Raw genomic sequence first — 17,824 nt, 5'->3', positions numbered from 1 at the left:
CATATGCAGTGCTCCCTGTAGTTGTGCCCATATGCAGTGCCCCCTGGAGTTGAGCCCATATGCAGTGCCCCCTGGAGTTGAGCCCATATGCAGAGCTCCCTGTAGTTGTGCTCATATGCAGTGCTCCCTGTAGTTGTGCCCATATGCAGTGCCCCCTGTAGTTGAGCCCATATGCATTGCCCCCTGTAGTTGAGCTCATATGCAGTGCCCCCTGTGGCTGTGCCCATATGCAGTGCCCCCTGTAGCTGTGCCCATATGCAGTGCCCCCTGTAGTTGTGCCCATATGCCGTGCCTCCTGTAGTTGTTCCCCTTAAAGTAGTGCCTCTGTAGTTGTGCCCCTTAAAGTAGTGCCCCCCCAGTACTTAACTGATCCCAGTACTTATCTGACTCCGCGCGCCCGTCGTCCGGGCTGTAGCTCCCCCTGCCGTGCTGACTGGATATAACTTGATCCAACAGGCGCGGCCGTGCATACCATGACATCACCCGCGCACTGCATCACTGGGAGCGCTGACCTCTGGACCGACCGGAGGCTTCCTTAGCCTCCGATCACTTCAGAGGCCAGCATTCACAGTTGCAGTGGCAAAACAATGGCCCTCGGCTCCCTCCACTGCGGGGGCTGCGGGGGCCGTAGCGTAGTTATGCCACTTAACAGTACATCTTGAAACCCCAGTCTGCTTTGAAATCTTTGCCTGGGAGAGACCTTGCTGATGCAGTTTAACTACCTTGTGTCTTGTTGCTGTGCTCAGTCTTGACATGGTGTATGACCTGTGACATTAAACTGTCTTCCACAGCCTCATCTTTATAGCAGAGATTGGCTGTTCCTCACCCAGTTTTAAGCCTCCTACACAGCTGTTTCTGTTTCAGTTAATGACTGTGCTTCAACCGGGATGTAGTTGAAATACCGGCAACTGGGAAGCCGTCTGTCTAAATCCCGACTTGGGACTAAAGATTGGCTCTGAAATCCTGACGCCTGTCTAGATCCCAATGCAGGAACTCGACAGACGGCTTACCGAACTAAGGTAAGCCAGCCCTTCTTTGCTGTTAGCTGAGGGGGGAAGAGGGGGAGGGGCAGGTTTAGGCACTCCCGGGGGGACTTAGGGATGGGCACCCCCCTGGGGAGGATTAGGTTTTGGTTGCGGAAAGGGTTAGGCTGCAGGGAGGGGGGTTAGGGTTAGGCACCACTGGAGGAGGTAAGGGTTATACACCCCCCGGGGAGGGTTAGGTTTTGGGTGTGGAAAGGGGGGTTAGGGTTAGGTGTCCTTACATTTTTTACTTGAATTTAACATTTTCCCTACCTGTTCTCTCCTGCCCCCTGCGACAAAATGCAGCACTGAAATTCACTAAGAATTGCATCAGGACACTCCCTGTCCCAACATTACTCTAGAAAGTGGGATGCAAGATGGTGACCTAATCTCCCTGGTGTCAGTGAGACTCCTCAAAAATGATGGAGTTTCTGAACATTTTGGGAGAGTAGGCAAGTATGTAAAAACCTTGGGAGGGATGCAGGAAGGGGAGAAATGCGGTCGAACCCCGAAAATTTCTCATATGCACCAAGCCCCGGAATGCAATGCACTCCGGGGCTTGGTTGTGGTGGGTAACTCCATCTCCTGATGGCATTACCCTATGGAAGCCTATGGGCTTCTATCGGGAGAGTGCTGTGAGAGGGATCCAATCGGATCCTTCCCAGCACCCCCGTGGCAAGTGCCAGAGGGGCTTCTGGGTCTTAGACACGGAAGTCCCTTATTCGCAAAGGGCCACTCTTACCGAGAGAACGGGTCTTTGCACATTCCCGGCATGCATACAAAGAGTGGTGGGATGCATCACATCCTGAATGCGATGCATCACGCATCCCACCCTTTGTCCTTTTGCAAGGAGAAAAACGCTGTGCGCCCAAACAAAACTCAAAATACTTTTCTAAATGTACCTTCTGCAGCCCAACCAGGTCATTTAAATAATCCTAACCTGCAAACCAAATTTTTTAACTTTCATAATTGTATGCCTAGTGAGTTGAACCTCAGGGGTCTATTTACTAAGCCTTGGCTGGAGATAAAGTAAAAGGAGATAAAGTACCAGCCAAACAGCTCCTAATTGCCATGTCACAGGCTGTGTTTGAAGAATGACAGTCAGGAGCTGGTTGGTTGGTACATTATCTCCATTCACTTTATCTCCATCCAAGTCTTAGTAAATAGACACCTTAATTTGTAAAAGAAAATATATATTAGGGGTGTCAATCAATCTGTGCAAAGCAGCCCCAACCGGTCTCCCAGATGCGAGTGGATCTCGCCTAATCCACAATATCAAACACTATGCATATACAAAATAGGAAAGGGGAACCACATAAGGGCGCTTTAAACAAAAGCGAATTTGCAAATAATCAATAATGAATATACATTCCTTGTAATTGTTGATCTTCATCTGTAGTTCTTTTAGGTTATTCTGTTCATTCAGTAGTGTAGTCTTTCCTCATCGCACAGCATGTAACATGTGGGAAGAAAATGATCAATGTGTAAATAGAATAATAAATTGTTCTGAACCACAGGTTTTTCTTTCCCAAGCAAGTGAAATGGCAAACATTCAGAGCATGTGGCTATGATGAAGCTAAGATCAATAAATCCCTAAATACAGTCAGTAATTTAGATCATAAAAAACGTTTGACTACTGATAAGAAACCAGTACACCAAAAGGGGGACAAATTCCAATGGGCATTCATCACGGACTATATGGATCAGCATAAAGATGTTGAAGAAACATTGGGGTCTCCTCAAAAAGGGCCCCCTTTTAGGAACACATATCCCCAATAAACCTGTATGTATCTCCAGGAAAGCCCCTAATTTCAAATCTAAACTGGTAACTAGTGCCCTCTTACCATCTAAGGGACCCGCAACTATTCTTTCGAAGGAATTCTACAGGTGCTTGGGTTGTAAAGGTTGTCAATCTATTAAGAGTGAAGGTAGTAGTAAAATCGAGAATGTACAGATTAATAGAAAGGATTTCCAGATTAAAGATTTTGTGACCTGCCACAGCAAAAATTTAATCTATGCTATTAAATGCCAATGCAATAAATTTTATATCGGCCGAACATCAAAACCATTAAAAATAAGGAAGGGCTTGGAGACCCATGCCCTTTCTTCACATTTCAGAGATGTACATGGATGCTACCCAACGGAATAGTGGGCTTTTATGGCCTAAAAACCGTGAAAACCAATATAAGATCAGGGGATATAGCTACGGTTTTGGCAAAAGCAGAGATGAATTGCATATATACTTTAAAAACTTTGGCACCAATTGGGTTAAACAAAGACTTCAACCTTAAGTGGTGCTTGTGATATCTTCATTTGAATAGTCATTTTAATTTGCCTGTGTTTCTGAAGGTAACCTTTGGATATTTTCAAGTCTAATATTTTAGTTTATTTATTCTGGACTTTTTTTCTGGCCTTATTTGGACTAAGATAAGGAGAGTGAAGACCTTCCTCCGGAAAGTTTTGAAGTCTCACAGAAAAAGACAGGATTTCCTCCTGACGATGACTTCACTTTTCAAGACATATATGAGAAAGTGTAATTTTGGCTCATTTTGTAATGTTTTATGTAATTATGGTTTTTATTGATGTACGTATATGTAGATAATTTTACATGTATTCTCCCCAATCACTGTTGTTGGTTACTTTGGTTACCCCACACACCATTGTATTAGTTACCACAGCCACGATCGTCATTTGGAGAGAACACGTACGGCACATGGGTGCCGAACCTCTTACTTCCGCTCAGGAGGAATGATGCGGTTCGGAGTTGTTTACATCAAGGAGGGACACCCAATTGGTCTGCTCAAGTACCGGCTCCTCCCACGACATACAGTGATTGGAGGTTAGCAGTATAAGATCCCTTCCAGGTCACAACTTCCTTATGTCTTGACAAAGGCTCCTTGGTGAGCCGAAACGCGCGTTGACCACAAGGAAGTGTGACTTTATTCATTCCTCCAGCCTTGAGGTATGTTTGTTGGAACATTACTATTTGCCTTTTACCATGATCATATATCCAACTACCTCTATGGGGTTATATTTTATGGGAATTTTCATGTCTTATTAGATTTTATGGTTTTTAAAAAAAATTGTCTTATACCAAGCATTGCACGCTCGGTTTGTGTTCTTTTGATGTGGACTGAAAGAAAATATTACTTGAAATTTGGATTGTCAAAATTGGAATAAACAACTTTTATCTAAATCATTTCATCGGTGTATTGGGAGATACATTGTATGATGTGGACTGCGTTGTGAATGACAACAGGACACACTCTGTTGAGCTAAAGAAACCTTGATGTGCAAGAATCCACACGCTCCAGTGTGAGTCCGGGAACGCTACCTCTTCAATAAAAAGATACCTTTCTGAGTGTTTCTCTTCACTTTTTAAAGTGAGTTATGGTATGTAGATCATTAGTCTGACCCTTTAACAGCACATTGGATGGAGTGGTACGTTAAAATATACCTTTTGAGGATTATATAGCTTTTTTCTCCTGTAAGTGGGGTACGCTCATCTTTGCACGTGGGGTGAAGTATGCTGACACACTCATTCTCCTTTCATATAAGGCAGAATTACATTCTATTTACACATTGATCATTTTCTTCCCATATGTTACATGCTGTGCGATGAGGAAAGACTACCAGTGGCAAACGCAGGATTCCTAGAGGGGGGTTTCCAAATGCTTGAGTGAGTGTGGCCAGTCCATGAAGAGGGTAGAATTAGCACTTAGCCAGCTTTAATATGCGTCATACAAAGTGTATTGTGTGTCATAATTCCAGCATATAGAGGACCAGCGATCACTGTAAGTCATTAAATGCGGCAGTAAGGCCATCCTGCCTGAGCTGAGTGCTTTTATTTTAGATATGGCCACCATTCCAGAGCATTAGAGTCTGGGGGAGCAGCAGAACCTAGCACTTCCCTGGACATATATGTACATATTGGGCTCTATAGCAGCACATCCCTAACAGTGAATGTTTTCCAGATCTCCTAGTTGGTGCAAAGGTTATTTATTACTGACTGATACATGTTAATAGATCAACAGGTGGTGCTAATTATTTCATATGTGATACTGTGAAGAACATGCTGCACTAGTAAAATTCTATTACATTACTATTTCTGTTGTGGTCATGGTGTGGGATGGGGAGGGAGGTTTCCAGGTACACGGAACCCCCCCCCCTGCGTTTGCCTATGACTACACTACTGAATAAACAGAATAACCTAAGAGAACTATAGCCGAAGATCAAGAATTGCAAGGAATGTATATTCATTATTGTTTATTTGCAAATTCCCTTTTGTTTTAAGGGCACTTATGTGGTTCCCCTTTCCTATTTTGTATATGCATAGCCCTTAATTTGTAAGCCTATAAATTAATAAGAAACCATTGACATCTGTCACGACACCTTGCCCTAGCCTATGCTCAGATACGCCAACCTGACGCAGCTGGGTGGTTGTGACGTGGCTGCAGAGGCGTCACTAGTGTTGGTGTCACCCGGTGCTTTAACTCATGGTGACACCCCCCCCCACCAAAAAAAAATAATAAAATTGATGCGCAGCTCCGCAAACTCTCCCCAAATACCAGTCCAGCAGACACATTTACACAATGCCCCCAGTAGTGGTGTCCCGTATGTAGTGCCCACAGTAGTGGTGCCCCTTATGCAGTGCCCCTATGCAATGTCCCCAGTGGTAATGCCCCCTAATAGTGCCCCCAGCGGTAGTGGTAATGCCCCTTATAGTAGTGCCCTCTATAGTATTAGTGCCCCCTATAGTAGTGACCCCAGTATTAATGCCCTTAGTAGAAATGCCCCTAGTAGTAATGCCCCCATTAGTAGTGCCCCTAGTAGTAATGCCTTCAGTAGTAATGCCCCCTGTAGTAGTGCCATCAAAAGTAATGCTCCCTGTAGTAGTGCCCCCATTAGTAATGCCCCCTAATAGTGCCCACAATGGCAGTGGTAATGCCCCCTATAATATTACCCCCAGAAGTAATGACCCCTATTGTATTGCATAGAGTGTAACAGTGACTGCCAGATAATGCAGAGAGCGTCATGGTAACCGCCAGATAATGCAGAGAGCGTCATGGTAACCGCCAGATAATGCATAGAGCGTCATGGTAACCGCCGGATAATGCAGAGAGCATCGTAGTAACCGCCAAATAATACAGAGAGCATCGTAGTAACCGCCAGATAATACAGAGAGCATCGTAGTAACCGCCAGATAATACAGAGGGCATCGTAGTAACCGCCAGATAATGCAGAGAGCGTCATGGTAACCGCCAGATAATACAGAGAGCATTGTAGTAACCGCCAGATAATACAGAGAGCATTGTAGTAACCGCCAAATAATTCAGAGAGCATTGTAGTAACCGCCAGATAATACAGAGAGCATTGTAGTAACCGCCAGATAATTCGGAGAGCATCGCAGTAACCGCCAGATAATACAGAGAGCATCGCAGTAACCGCCAGATAATGCAGAGAGCATCGTAGTAACCGCCAGATAATACAGAGGGCATCGCAGTAACCGCCAGATAATACAGAGAGCATCGTAGTAACCGCCAGATAATACAGAGAGCATCGTAGTAACCGCCAGATAATGCAGAGAGCATCATTGACCCACATATAACCCATAACATGAATACACCCCTTATACACACAGAAACACAATGAGTATACCCACGCACATACATTAATACACCATCCCCAGCATAGACTCTCCTCACTGAATTAGTTACTTCCCATTACACCTACTGTATACATTATACCATAGTCACTGTGCTGGCTGCTGCTGCTGCTGTCTCCCAGCTCCTTCTCATCCTCTCTGACTGGGAGGTCAGAGGGTCACGCAGGGAAGAAGCAGGGACCGTGTACAAACTACTTGTCAGTATTCAAGTGTAATCAACAGAATTTGAATACACTTGTAAACTGGCAAATGTTTTGTAGACTGTCCCTGCCTGCTCCCAGCGTGAGGATCTGTAAGGCAGGGAGTGAGCTGATTCACTGAAGAGAAGAGGAGCAGGAGCTCAGCTGCCATGATCCACCCCGGCGGCGGCTTCAGTCAGGCTGATCGTCATTACACTGACAGCAGGTAATCAGCCCAGTGCCTCTAGCGCTCCCCCCCACATGCAGGGGACTGTGTGAAGAGCACAGCCGCACTTGCCACTTACTGTATAGTAGGCTGCCGCTGGCTGTCTCAGTGTGACAGGCGCAGCGGCAGCCGGCAGAATTAAAAGCTGTCTCAGCAGCTGCTGCAGGGAGAGCGCCTCTCCAGCCTGGCGTCTCCCTGCAGTGCAGGCTCTGCTGAGCGGGGGGCGGGGATGAGTCAGATTTTGGTGTCGCCCCCTTGGAGGGTGACACTCGGTGCGGCCCGCACCCACCGCACCCCCCTTGTGACGCCACTGCGTGGCTGGACTAGGGGAGGGCACAGGGCTGGGAAGAATGGCTAGATTAGGGGGGGCACAGGGTTGGGAAGGCTGACTGGACTAGGGGGGGGCACAGGGCTTGGAAGGCTGGCTGGAGTAGAGGAGGGAAAGGACAGACAAGGATGGCTGGACTGGGAAGGGTGCGCAGGGAAGGCTGGCTGGACTATAAAGTGGGTGCAGGGAAGGGTCAGTATGGTTACCTGTCACTGGCAGCCAGTCAGGCATGGAGGAAACTGGGCTTGGATGTCAGCGTTGTAGATTGCATATACACAGCCAGGGAGAAGAAACAGCTCCTGCGTCATTTTAAATACGGCGTTGACACGAGCCAATCACAGCTCGTGGACCGGCAGCCAATCAGGAGAGGCCGCTGCTGATTGGCTGCTCGCGAACCAGCAGCCAATCAGGAGCAGCCACTCCTGATTGGCTGCCGGCCCGCGAGCTGCAATTGGCTTGCGGCCGGCAACTTATGGAATGCTGTCTGCGCGCTGTTTTTTCTCCCTGGCTGCCAGTAAATTAATGATTCATCCCCACCACTGACATCCGGGCCCCCTCTCTCTCCGTGCCCGGGACTACAGGCCCAGCAGTCCCCCCCTGATGTCGGCCCTGCTCTCAGCTTCTCCCTTGCAGAGTGAAGCCCGACAGGCAGGAGTAGCAGACTCTTATGGTTCCACAGCCCCCTCTCCCTCAGCAGCCTCCACCCTTCCCAGGCTCAAAAGGACTGTCCTTTGTTCTCCCAGGGTCTGTGTAGATGTAAAATAGCACAGCTACAAGACCTACACCTCATATAACACTCTGGGCTTTGGAGATATTTTATTGTAGGAAACCTGATAATGTGAGGTGCTACAATTGACCCTCTTAGCAGCAAGTATGTCTGTGTACTGAGCTTGGAGAATGGCCACCTAGGGTGAGAGCAGACGTTACTTCCATGAAGCTTTGTCTTCAAAGGCTAGGTGTCACTTGGCCATTTGTTCTGATTATCTTATGCAATCCAGTTTTGACATACTGTACTAGCGTTCCCACTAGGCTGTTTTAGTGGGGCGCTGCGCCCTGCCCTCACCGCGCAGTGTACCGCTAAGACAGCCTGCGGGTGCTGTCTTCACAGTGTCCCACGGGTGGGGAACTGTGCGGTGACCCGGTCACCGCCGGTGAATAGACGCTGGGAGCATGCACCCGGCATCTATTCTACCTTTCAGCAGCGATTGGGGGCTGCCCGGCGTGTCCGTAAGTGCCGGGCACGCCTCCAATAGTGACGAAAAGTGACGCGTCTTATAGACACGCCCCTTTTTCAATGGCCACGCGGAAGTTCCCTCTCTAGTTCCGGCGCCCTGCCATTCATAGCAGCAGCCATTTCTGAAACATATACTTTAGGGGAATTATAAATGTACACACACTTTGTCCAGGGCACACAAAATACATACAGTCATGACACGTGGTTTTGATGAATCACCGTAACCCATGGCGATGGTCACAACATCGCTGATATATTTGTGGCTGCAATGTTATGATTTTTTTTTTATCTTGAAAAGTCTTCTATGAAGTGACTTCAACTTTTATCAGATTTATTTACAAATGTGCTTAATCCTCTAATCTATTTAACTGTGAATAGAGTGGAGATTTTCTTTTACAGTATACTCTTCCGATGTTAACGGTCTTGAGCTCATATTACACTAAAATGAAATATGCAGTGAGTGTGAGCACACAGTGCATGCAGATACATGTAAAATACAAATTGGAATGATCTACAGGGTGGGGAAATATTTCAGTCACAGGCAACTACAGCAGAGTAATAATTGTAACAAGAAGGAGCTTTCGTTCTGGTCTGTTAGCTGAAGTAGGATTGTGTCTCTTCCTACACCATCAGAGATTTGATCAGTCGAACAGAAATTAGCAAGAATTCTGAATAAGGTGAATATTGATTTTTGTTTTTTTATTCACTAAACCCAATTTTCCCAGTAATGACACTCAATCCAAAAAAAAACACATTAATGTCAGGAGTCTCTTTAGCCACATGGGATAAAAACAACAACTTATTTATGAAAAGCATACAGATCCTGGCAATAAGAAATGTTTGAAGTACTGAAAAAGCATAATTGCAGCTTCTCCAGAACAGTGTTATCATATATTTAGATACTCAATGTATACTATGATTCTATAGTGTTGCATACTTTGTCCTTCTGCAGTCTTATTGAAGGAGCTGGAATGTCCTTAGTCAAGCAAGTCTGCTGTATGGAGCAGGGCTGGTAGCGCCTTAGGCTGGGTACACATCTAAAGATTATCTGTCCAACCAGCCAACTAGTTGATTGGTTGGAATGAAAACCTGATAAGGTATGAAAGCAAATGACAATCAGCAATTTGCTCCCAAATGCCAGAAAACATATGAAAATGGTCGTCAGACAAGTTTGTTAAATGTTTGATCTAAACAATTTGTTCAAACAACAGTTTTTGGCCATTTTCCGGCGTTTGGGAGCAAATTGCTGATTGTCATTGTCACCAGATTTTCATTCCAACCAATCAACTAGTAAAATGTCAGGAATTGTCAGCCAGTTGCAATTATGTTGCTGGACAGGTATAACAATTTGTATCTCTAGTTTGTAGTGTATAAGGGCTCTGTTTACTACAATCCACCTTAAAATGCAGATTGTAGTGTGATATTACCGAGTGAATTCACATTGCGAATTCAGGCAATATCACAGGGATTTATTAAAAATCCCTTGCAGGGACAGAGCTTGCGATAAAGCTCTGTCCCTGTGAATTCCCTTCACAGCCTTATCACTGTATTTTTCGGAAAAAATACAGTGACAAGGTACCGCGCATGTGCCGACCGGTCGCCGCTACACCACCACCGCGAAGGGACGATTGTGTGTTTTTGAAAGGCAATGTATATTACTGTACTTACTGGGTGTTGCGGCCCCATTAGCTGCACCCCAGAGTAATAAAAGTGGAAAAAAAATATATATTTTTTTTCAGTTTTAAAAATAAATATCAAGTTTTTTATAATTCAGTTTACATATTTCAAGGGAAGATCGTGTGTTTTTGAGAGGCAGCATATTTTACTGCACTTATTGGGTGGTGCGGAACTGTCAGCTGCAACCCAAAATAATAAAAGTTCAAAAAATAAATACTGAGGATGCAACAGTACATGGAAGTTGTGCAACAGAGAAATGTGTATCTTACACTAATGAGTATGTTGATGATGAATGTGTTGGACCAAGAACAAGTTGATTCAGGAGGATGATGTCAGGAGGATGATGTTTGTGCTGATGTAAGTCAGCATTTCATGCCATTTCAAGAGGCAGCATTGCATGCCAGTGATAAGAAAAGCATTTTCATGACTGGGCAAAATGCCAAAAAAACACCTCTTTTTCTCTTGGAATTTTTGTTTTCCCCAAATACTGCCAACATTTGTTAAGCCATATGTATAATTTGTAGTGCCAAAGTAAGTAGAGGTTAAGGAATCTATTTACTAAGCCTTGGATGGAGACAAAGTGAACGGAGATAAGATACCAGCCAATCAGCTCCTAACTGCCATGTCACAGGCTGTGTTTGAAAAATGACAGAAGGAGCTGGTTGGTAGGCACCTTATCTCCATTGACTTTATCTCCATCCAAGGCTTAGTAAATACACCCCTAAGGATGTTAGCCATCTAGGCACTCTGTTTAATATACAAGGTATCCATATTTCTGTTTGTATTTAGCGCTTCCTTGTATGTTGTCTGCACTCGTCTCTAGTAATAAGTAGCTTGTCATATGAAGGTCAAGATTTTCAAGCAGTAACATTTTAATAGGTAATATTACATTTAATAGGTAATTTAATGATTAACAATTATACAATTAACAGAACTATTGTAACAGATGATTAATATTATGGTGGAGAGTTTATGGAAAAATAAGTGTTGGAAGGGAGTTTTTATTATGAGTTGACAGCATTGCTTTAGGTTACAGGTAGAGATGCTTGAACTGGCCGCACCACAATTTCACAACAGTATAGTATACCAGATACAGTATATCCAAACAGAGATCCAGGTGTCAAACAGTCAGGTCAGCCATGGTCAGCATCAATACATATAGATCATGGGTATAGGATGTAGTCATAATGTCAAAAGTTAAGGTCAACACCACAATGTCAACAGATATAATGTTGACATTGAACATGTCAGAATCTGTAGAATGTCGACATGTTCACAATGTTGACATGTGACATGTTGACATTCATCAGAGACCAGAGGGTTAGGTATAGGACACTGGAAGGGAGAGTTAGGGATAGACACTAGGGGAAGGGCTAGGATAGGTTAGGGATCAATATGATTTACCGCCGGCTGACAGCGGCAGCCCGACATGGATGAAAATCCCAAACGGTGATTAAGGTAAGTAATACTAATCCCCCCTCCCCTAACCCTAACCCTCCCTTAGAGGTGCCTAACCCTAATCTCCCCCCCAGTGTCTAACCCTAATCCCCCCTCTAAGTGCCTAAACCTAACCCCCCTTCCCTGCTGCATAAACCTAAGTCTCCTGGGGGTGTGCCTATCCCTAACCTCCCTGCGGGGGTGCCCAACCCACCCCCCCTTCCCCTAGCCTAAACCTAACCCTGCCGGGGGGTGCATTAACCCTAAGTCCCCCCCCGGGAGCCCCTAACTTAACCCTCACCCCCTGCAGCTGTCCGTGCCCGGCTCCCGGATTACCGTCGATCGGGATGCCGGGCGTCAGGCTCCCAGCGTAGGTAAAATGGCAGGAATTTCGACACCTGTCATTTAACCCTTGCCGGGATTAGACAGTCGGGAAGCCGGCGGACAGGATTCCTTTCTTCGGCTTCCCGACTGCTTCCCATAGGTTATGGAAGAGTTAAGGTTAGGATCTAGGGGGAGGGTTAGGTATAGGCTACAGGAGGGGAAGATTAGGGTTAGGCAGTAGGGGGAAGTTCAGGATAGGCTACGAGAGGTGAGGGTTAAAGTTAGGAAGTAGGGGGAGAGTTAGGGTTAGAAGGTGGGGATGGTTAGGGTTAGAAACTAGGGGGAGGATTAGGGTTAGCAATACTAACTGCCGGAAAGGCTGCAGGATCCGCCGGAATTCATCAGGAAGTCACCACTGAACCTGAATGACTCCCCATAGCCACCAGACTTACTGTATCAGATAAATCACCACAATAAATCACCACTAGACCACCAGGGACGTTTTGTAAACATTCTAACCATGTCAACATTTCATCAGTATTGACATATTGATTGTCAACGTAGCCAATGTCAACATGCCAGGCATGTCGATGTTATGACCATGTCGACAAAATATACCACACCTTGTAAGTACCGATCTGATTTCAGTCGCCATACAAACAAAAAGAGAAAAAGCATAATTAAACATGAATAGATTACGTATATGCAATGTTGGCTTCTCAGGGCTTTTGTATGTCGAGCATTCAGTAAACAAAGGAAAAATGAATAAAAGTGTCAGCTGCCTGATTATAGTTTGAGTGTTGGATCTGCTTCTGCAGGAAGTGAAATAGAGAACTGAGAACCCTTGCATGGTATTTGTAATAGTTAGCATTGTATGTAAGCTTACAGGAACCAATTATACATTGTTATATGCCATTTTAGGCTCCCTTTGTGCTCTTTAGTCTCACATGAATAAATGTTTAATGTTATTTCTGATAGGAACTTATAATTTATCATAAATTCCTCAGATTTTAAACAACCACTACTGTGCAAATTATTATGTACATATACAAACCATGTAGGTGAAATACAATCTTTTCTGGAAGAGAATTTGGCTGCTCAGTCTGTACACCAAATGGCTGGATAGTATCCAGTTTGGCGGCTACATGTGTTGCCATTGGACACAGATTATGTTGCTCAGACAATTTCCATGACCCAGTGGCTTGTGAGTTACTTTCCCTCTGTTTCTCATTTCCCTCTGTTTCTTGTGTGGCTGGTTATCATATAGGAAAAACAAACATTCAGCACCACAAATAGGTGTCATCATTGCTTCAAATACACATATTTCTGGTTCTATTACACAACATACTGTACCTCAGCCACACATAAAGTATCTGTACGTACAAATCTGTAATCAATCATTACAAGCATTTATATTATTGTGCTCTTTCCTATCAAATTGAAAATATTGTCACTTTATAAACAAGATAAATAATAAACAATAGTTATGCAATACGGAAGGTTAATAAGCCGGGGAGTTTATGAATGATATAGGCAGGCCACATGCGGATCCATCAGGTTGGGCAATTTGTTTGATTTATGTGAAGCGCAGAGATAGGCTATGAGTGTTTGAATATTATGTATTCTCTGAACTTACTGAATGTATAGGAGCAACTGACATGACAAGTTTTTTTTGTTTTGTTCTTGTTAAGGTGCCCAAGCAATGATTTCTACGTACTATGCTATCCTATTATTCTAAGACATCTAGATGGATGGTCAGTCCATACAGGTATTGAACACTTGATACAATACCCCTTTATGTCCGGTTGTGTTTCTGTTTCAATCCTATGGATCTCATTTATACTGTACCTTTTACTAATAATAATATTATTATTGAGAAGTCGGCACATACTGTGTGATCTAAAATATTGGGATCTAATCCTAAAAAAATCATTCAAACAGTCCAGCATGATTAGTAGGGTTTCTTGTTACTTGATACAAATTATATTGTGTTTGTGCTGGGGGTCCAATTAATTTGAACAGGAAAAAACCATTGAACAGTTAATATTTTGGCAAGATTCCACATTTGAAATGTACCCCACATGCACAGCCCACTTTATGAAGGAGATTTTACGATGCCTATGATAAGCCGCTGTCACCTGCTTCAGTGTATTTATGAAATGGTACACAGCTGAAAAAACTAAATCTGTATTGCACTAACTCAGATGGTTGTCGGGATGTACTAATTATCGCATTTATTTTGTGATAATTTCACATTATTATCGCCATGGTCTTGTTAATCACCGGCTTGCTCATCACCTGTCTGTCTCCTCTGAGTCACACTCACACCTGACCTGACACCGACACAACGCTCCATGACCGCGGGTGACGTCGGACGCCGAGTTTGGTTACCTTGTGATGCTGCCGCCAACCTGCCTGTTAGACCTGCTCTGGCGCAGCCCACTATTACTACAGCCAGGCAGAGCAGCGGCAGCCATTAATCCACATCCAGGCTGCTGCTGTATCTATCGATGCCCTCCTTCTGGTTCCCGTCCACCCATAATGTGGCCACCCATCCTGCTGCTGTGGCTGTGAGGCATCCACCGCGGGCCGGCCCCTCCATAACTGCCATTGGCTGGGTGGTGGACATAATGGTACACTGGAGTACATTCAGTATCCCGGCACAGGGGATGCTGGCACTTAGAATACCGGTGCCGGAATCCAGACTCCTGTCAGAATCCCGGCGCCGGCATCCCGTCCGCAGGCATCCCAAAGGTAAGTAGGTAGGTTTAGGGGGAGGGTTAGGGGTTGGGATTAGGCACTAGGGGGAGGGTTCAGGTTAGGCACTAAGGGGGGAGGGTTAGGTTTAGGGTGCGGGGAGGGGGCGGTTAGCATTTGGCACTAGGGGGGAGGTTAGGTTTAGGGACCGGGGAGGGAGGGTTACGGCTAGGGGTGGACGGCACAAAGATAATTTAAAAATATTTAAAAATAAAACTTGTCTATATTGAGAAAAAGAACACATAATATATACATTATAAACATTACCTTTCTGACTAGAACAGAACAATCAGGGCAGATAACCAAAGAACAATATAATCGTCAGCTGTAAGTGGCAATAATAAATTGTCAAATTTGAAACGGAAGAGAACATTACAGGTCTTAGTACATATGAAAAGTCCGAAATCTCCTCAGCCGGCAATGGGGACTGCTCGCACAGTGGGAGATAGGCGGGAAATAACAAATACAGAGAGTTTTTCTAAAGTAAATTTTATTAGTATGTAAGCAGACTGAACACAGAAGGCTTAAGAATGCGGAAAACAGGGATTACCGCGACGCAAGCTATTAGTACAGCCCGCCAAACATCACTTACCCTATCCACACAAACCTACTGTATTTAAGGAATGGTTAACTGAGTAGTTTTATCAAGAGCTGAAATGCTTAAGTTATCTCTTGTTGTTAAAACATATCATCTAATGCCGGGTACACACTAGACAATATGTCATCCGATTCGGTGGATCAGACGACATATCGAGCACTTTGGCCTGTATACCCAGCATGTCACTGACGATGCGCTATCCTGCATAAGCAGGGGCTATGCTGCCCGTTGCTCCTGGCATCACACTTGCCGAAGCCGGGTCCCGCCGCACACGACATCAGCATTGGGTACACATCGCTTAAGGCCGGTACACACTAGATCACAGGTTCTCAAACTCGGTCTTCAGGACCCCAAACAGTGCATGTTTTCCAGGTCTCTTCACAGAATCACAAGTGAAATAACTAGCTCCATTTGTGAATCTTTTAAAATGTGTCAGTGAGTAATGAATACACCTGTGCACCTGCTGGGTGACCTGGAAAATGTGACTGTGGGCTCCTGAGGACAGAGGGCCTGATTCGTCAAGGAACGCAGTTGCTAATACGCACGCAATGTGCATGTGCGAACTAGCAATTGCGATCGGAACTGCGATTGCAGAGGCTGCGCAGACCCAGAGCAGAGTGATTGACAGGACGTGTCGCTTGTGCGTGGTGATGGGGGGGTGGTCGGGCGAACGCAGGCATGCCAGTCCGTTTCAACATCGTTGCAGGGGCATGCATAAATTATCCACTGCGTGGCCAAAAAGCAGCCATAGCACTGATAGCGCTCGTGGCTGTTAGCAATTTCTGAGTAAGGTCAGAGCTTGTACAAGTGTCCATATGGGTCCAATGAAACCTAGTATACGGATGTGAGTAAGGCTGGGTACACATGTAAAGATTTTCTGTTCCGCCAGCCAACTAGTTGGTTGGAATTAAAATCTGGTAATGTATGGGAGTAAATGATGATCAGCAATTTGCTCCTAAATGCCAGAAAACAGATGAAATTGGTCATTAGACAAGTTTGTTAAATGTTTGATCTAAACAATTTGTTCTAACAATAGTTTTTGTCCATTTTCTGGAGTTTGGGAGCAAATTGCTGATTGTCATTTGCTTTCATACCTCACCAGATTTTCATTCCAACCAATCAACTAGTTGGATGGTTGGACAGAAAATCTTTACGTGTATATGCACCTTATGGAGAAGTGGGGGTCCTTATGTCAGGCTGCGATTGCAGTGTGAATGCAAACATTTATATAGCACAGCTGATATTAGCAACTGTGGTCCAAGCGTATAAGCAGAATTGCGATCCATAGTGAGTCAGGTCCAGAGTTTGAGAACCACTGCACTAGACGATGTCTAGTGTGTACCGACCTCTTTAGTGATGGGAGCTGGCGGGGTGCCGGCATCGGCAAGTGCATACACGCAGCAATGGCCGGGGCAATGCTGCATTCAGCAGCACGACCCTCGCTAACGATGTCACCCATCAGACCTGCATGCAGACCCGGCGGGCGATGTTGCTGACGACGCGCAGGAGCGCGCATCGCCAGCGACATAGCGGGTACACACTAGACGATGTGCACGTTATCATCTTGTGTGTACCCGGCATTAGTCTGTGCCTAGCTTAAGGGTGGCATTAAGGACATACATGCCAACCGTAGAGAAGTAGAGTCATCTCTTCCTCATCCATCTGGGGCCAGCTGCAGATCCGCTCCGTCTCTCTTCTGTCTTCTAACAGCTGTATGTAACACAGTAGCAGTCATTGCTTGATGTCTATGGGCTTTTTTTAAATGCACTTTGCCCATTATGTTTGGGGTTGATACCATGTAATATGTAATTATATTTACCATCTGAATTTATGTTATAGCAGGTAATAGTTGTATTATACATTCCATATGTGTTTATCTATCTATCTATCTATCTATCTATCTATCTCATGTTTCTCTGGGGTAAATATTCATTTTACATTTATACTGGTGTTTGGTACTGTAAAGAGTGACACTGCTGTACTGTAGATAGTGCTTACTAAGCACGTGCAGCCTCTTCAGCTTGTGAACACACATTATAGAGAGGTCATTTTTTGTAGTATTTCCTCCAGCGCCTCGACAATGACAATGATAAATTGGGGTGCTCCAATATCTTCACAACTGCGATAAGCAGAGATAAATTGTTAGTTAACACAGATTAATGTATAGCCATGATATAACCCTAATTGCTTTGTAAATACACAGTATGTCACATAGTAAAATGTTACATACTGATTATATTCCATTGCTCTTAATTTGTTTCCCAAATTGTCAGACCCAACAAAAGAACAGGTGAAGGGAGACTCGGATTAAGCCCAGCTCCTATGCAAAGGTTTTGCTGTGCAAAGGCAGCCTGTTTGCAAATCTGCTCCAGTGACG

The 17,824-nt window shown here is 44.8% G+C and overlaps 1 protein-coding gene across 5 annotated transcripts in view; it reads left to right on the top strand.

Moving 5' to 3' along the window:
• B4GALNT1 (beta-1,4-N-acetyl-galactosaminyltransferase 1) overlaps positions 1-17,824 on the top strand; it is a 108,764-nt gene that overhangs the window by 19,370 nt on the left and 71,570 nt on the right. For 3 of the 5 annotated variants that reach the window (XM_088465912.1, XM_088465914.1, XM_088465916.1), the window contains exon 2: positions 13,784-13,860. The exons of 1 other annotated variant lie outside the window; for it this stretch is intronic. In XM_088465912.1, the coding sequence (XP_088322038.1) occupies positions 13,811-13,860 (50 nt within the window). In that variant the 5' untranslated portion in view covers positions 13,784-13,810. Of the gene's footprint in view, positions 1-9,252; positions 9,332-13,783; positions 13,861-17,824 lie in introns of those variants that run through there. One more of the 5 variants, XM_088465913.1, reaches the window with a different exon arrangement.

Source organism: Taudactylus pleione, unplaced genomic scaffold (genome assembly GCF_031769625.1).
Source record: "Taudactylus pleione unplaced genomic scaffold, aTauple2 ptg000065l, whole genome shotgun sequence".
Classification (NCBI taxonomy): Eukaryota; Metazoa; Chordata; class Amphibia; order Anura; family Myobatrachidae; genus Taudactylus; species Taudactylus pleione.
Note: the sequence above shows the minus strand (reverse complement) of the source record. Positions and strands in the feature narration are given on the sequence as shown.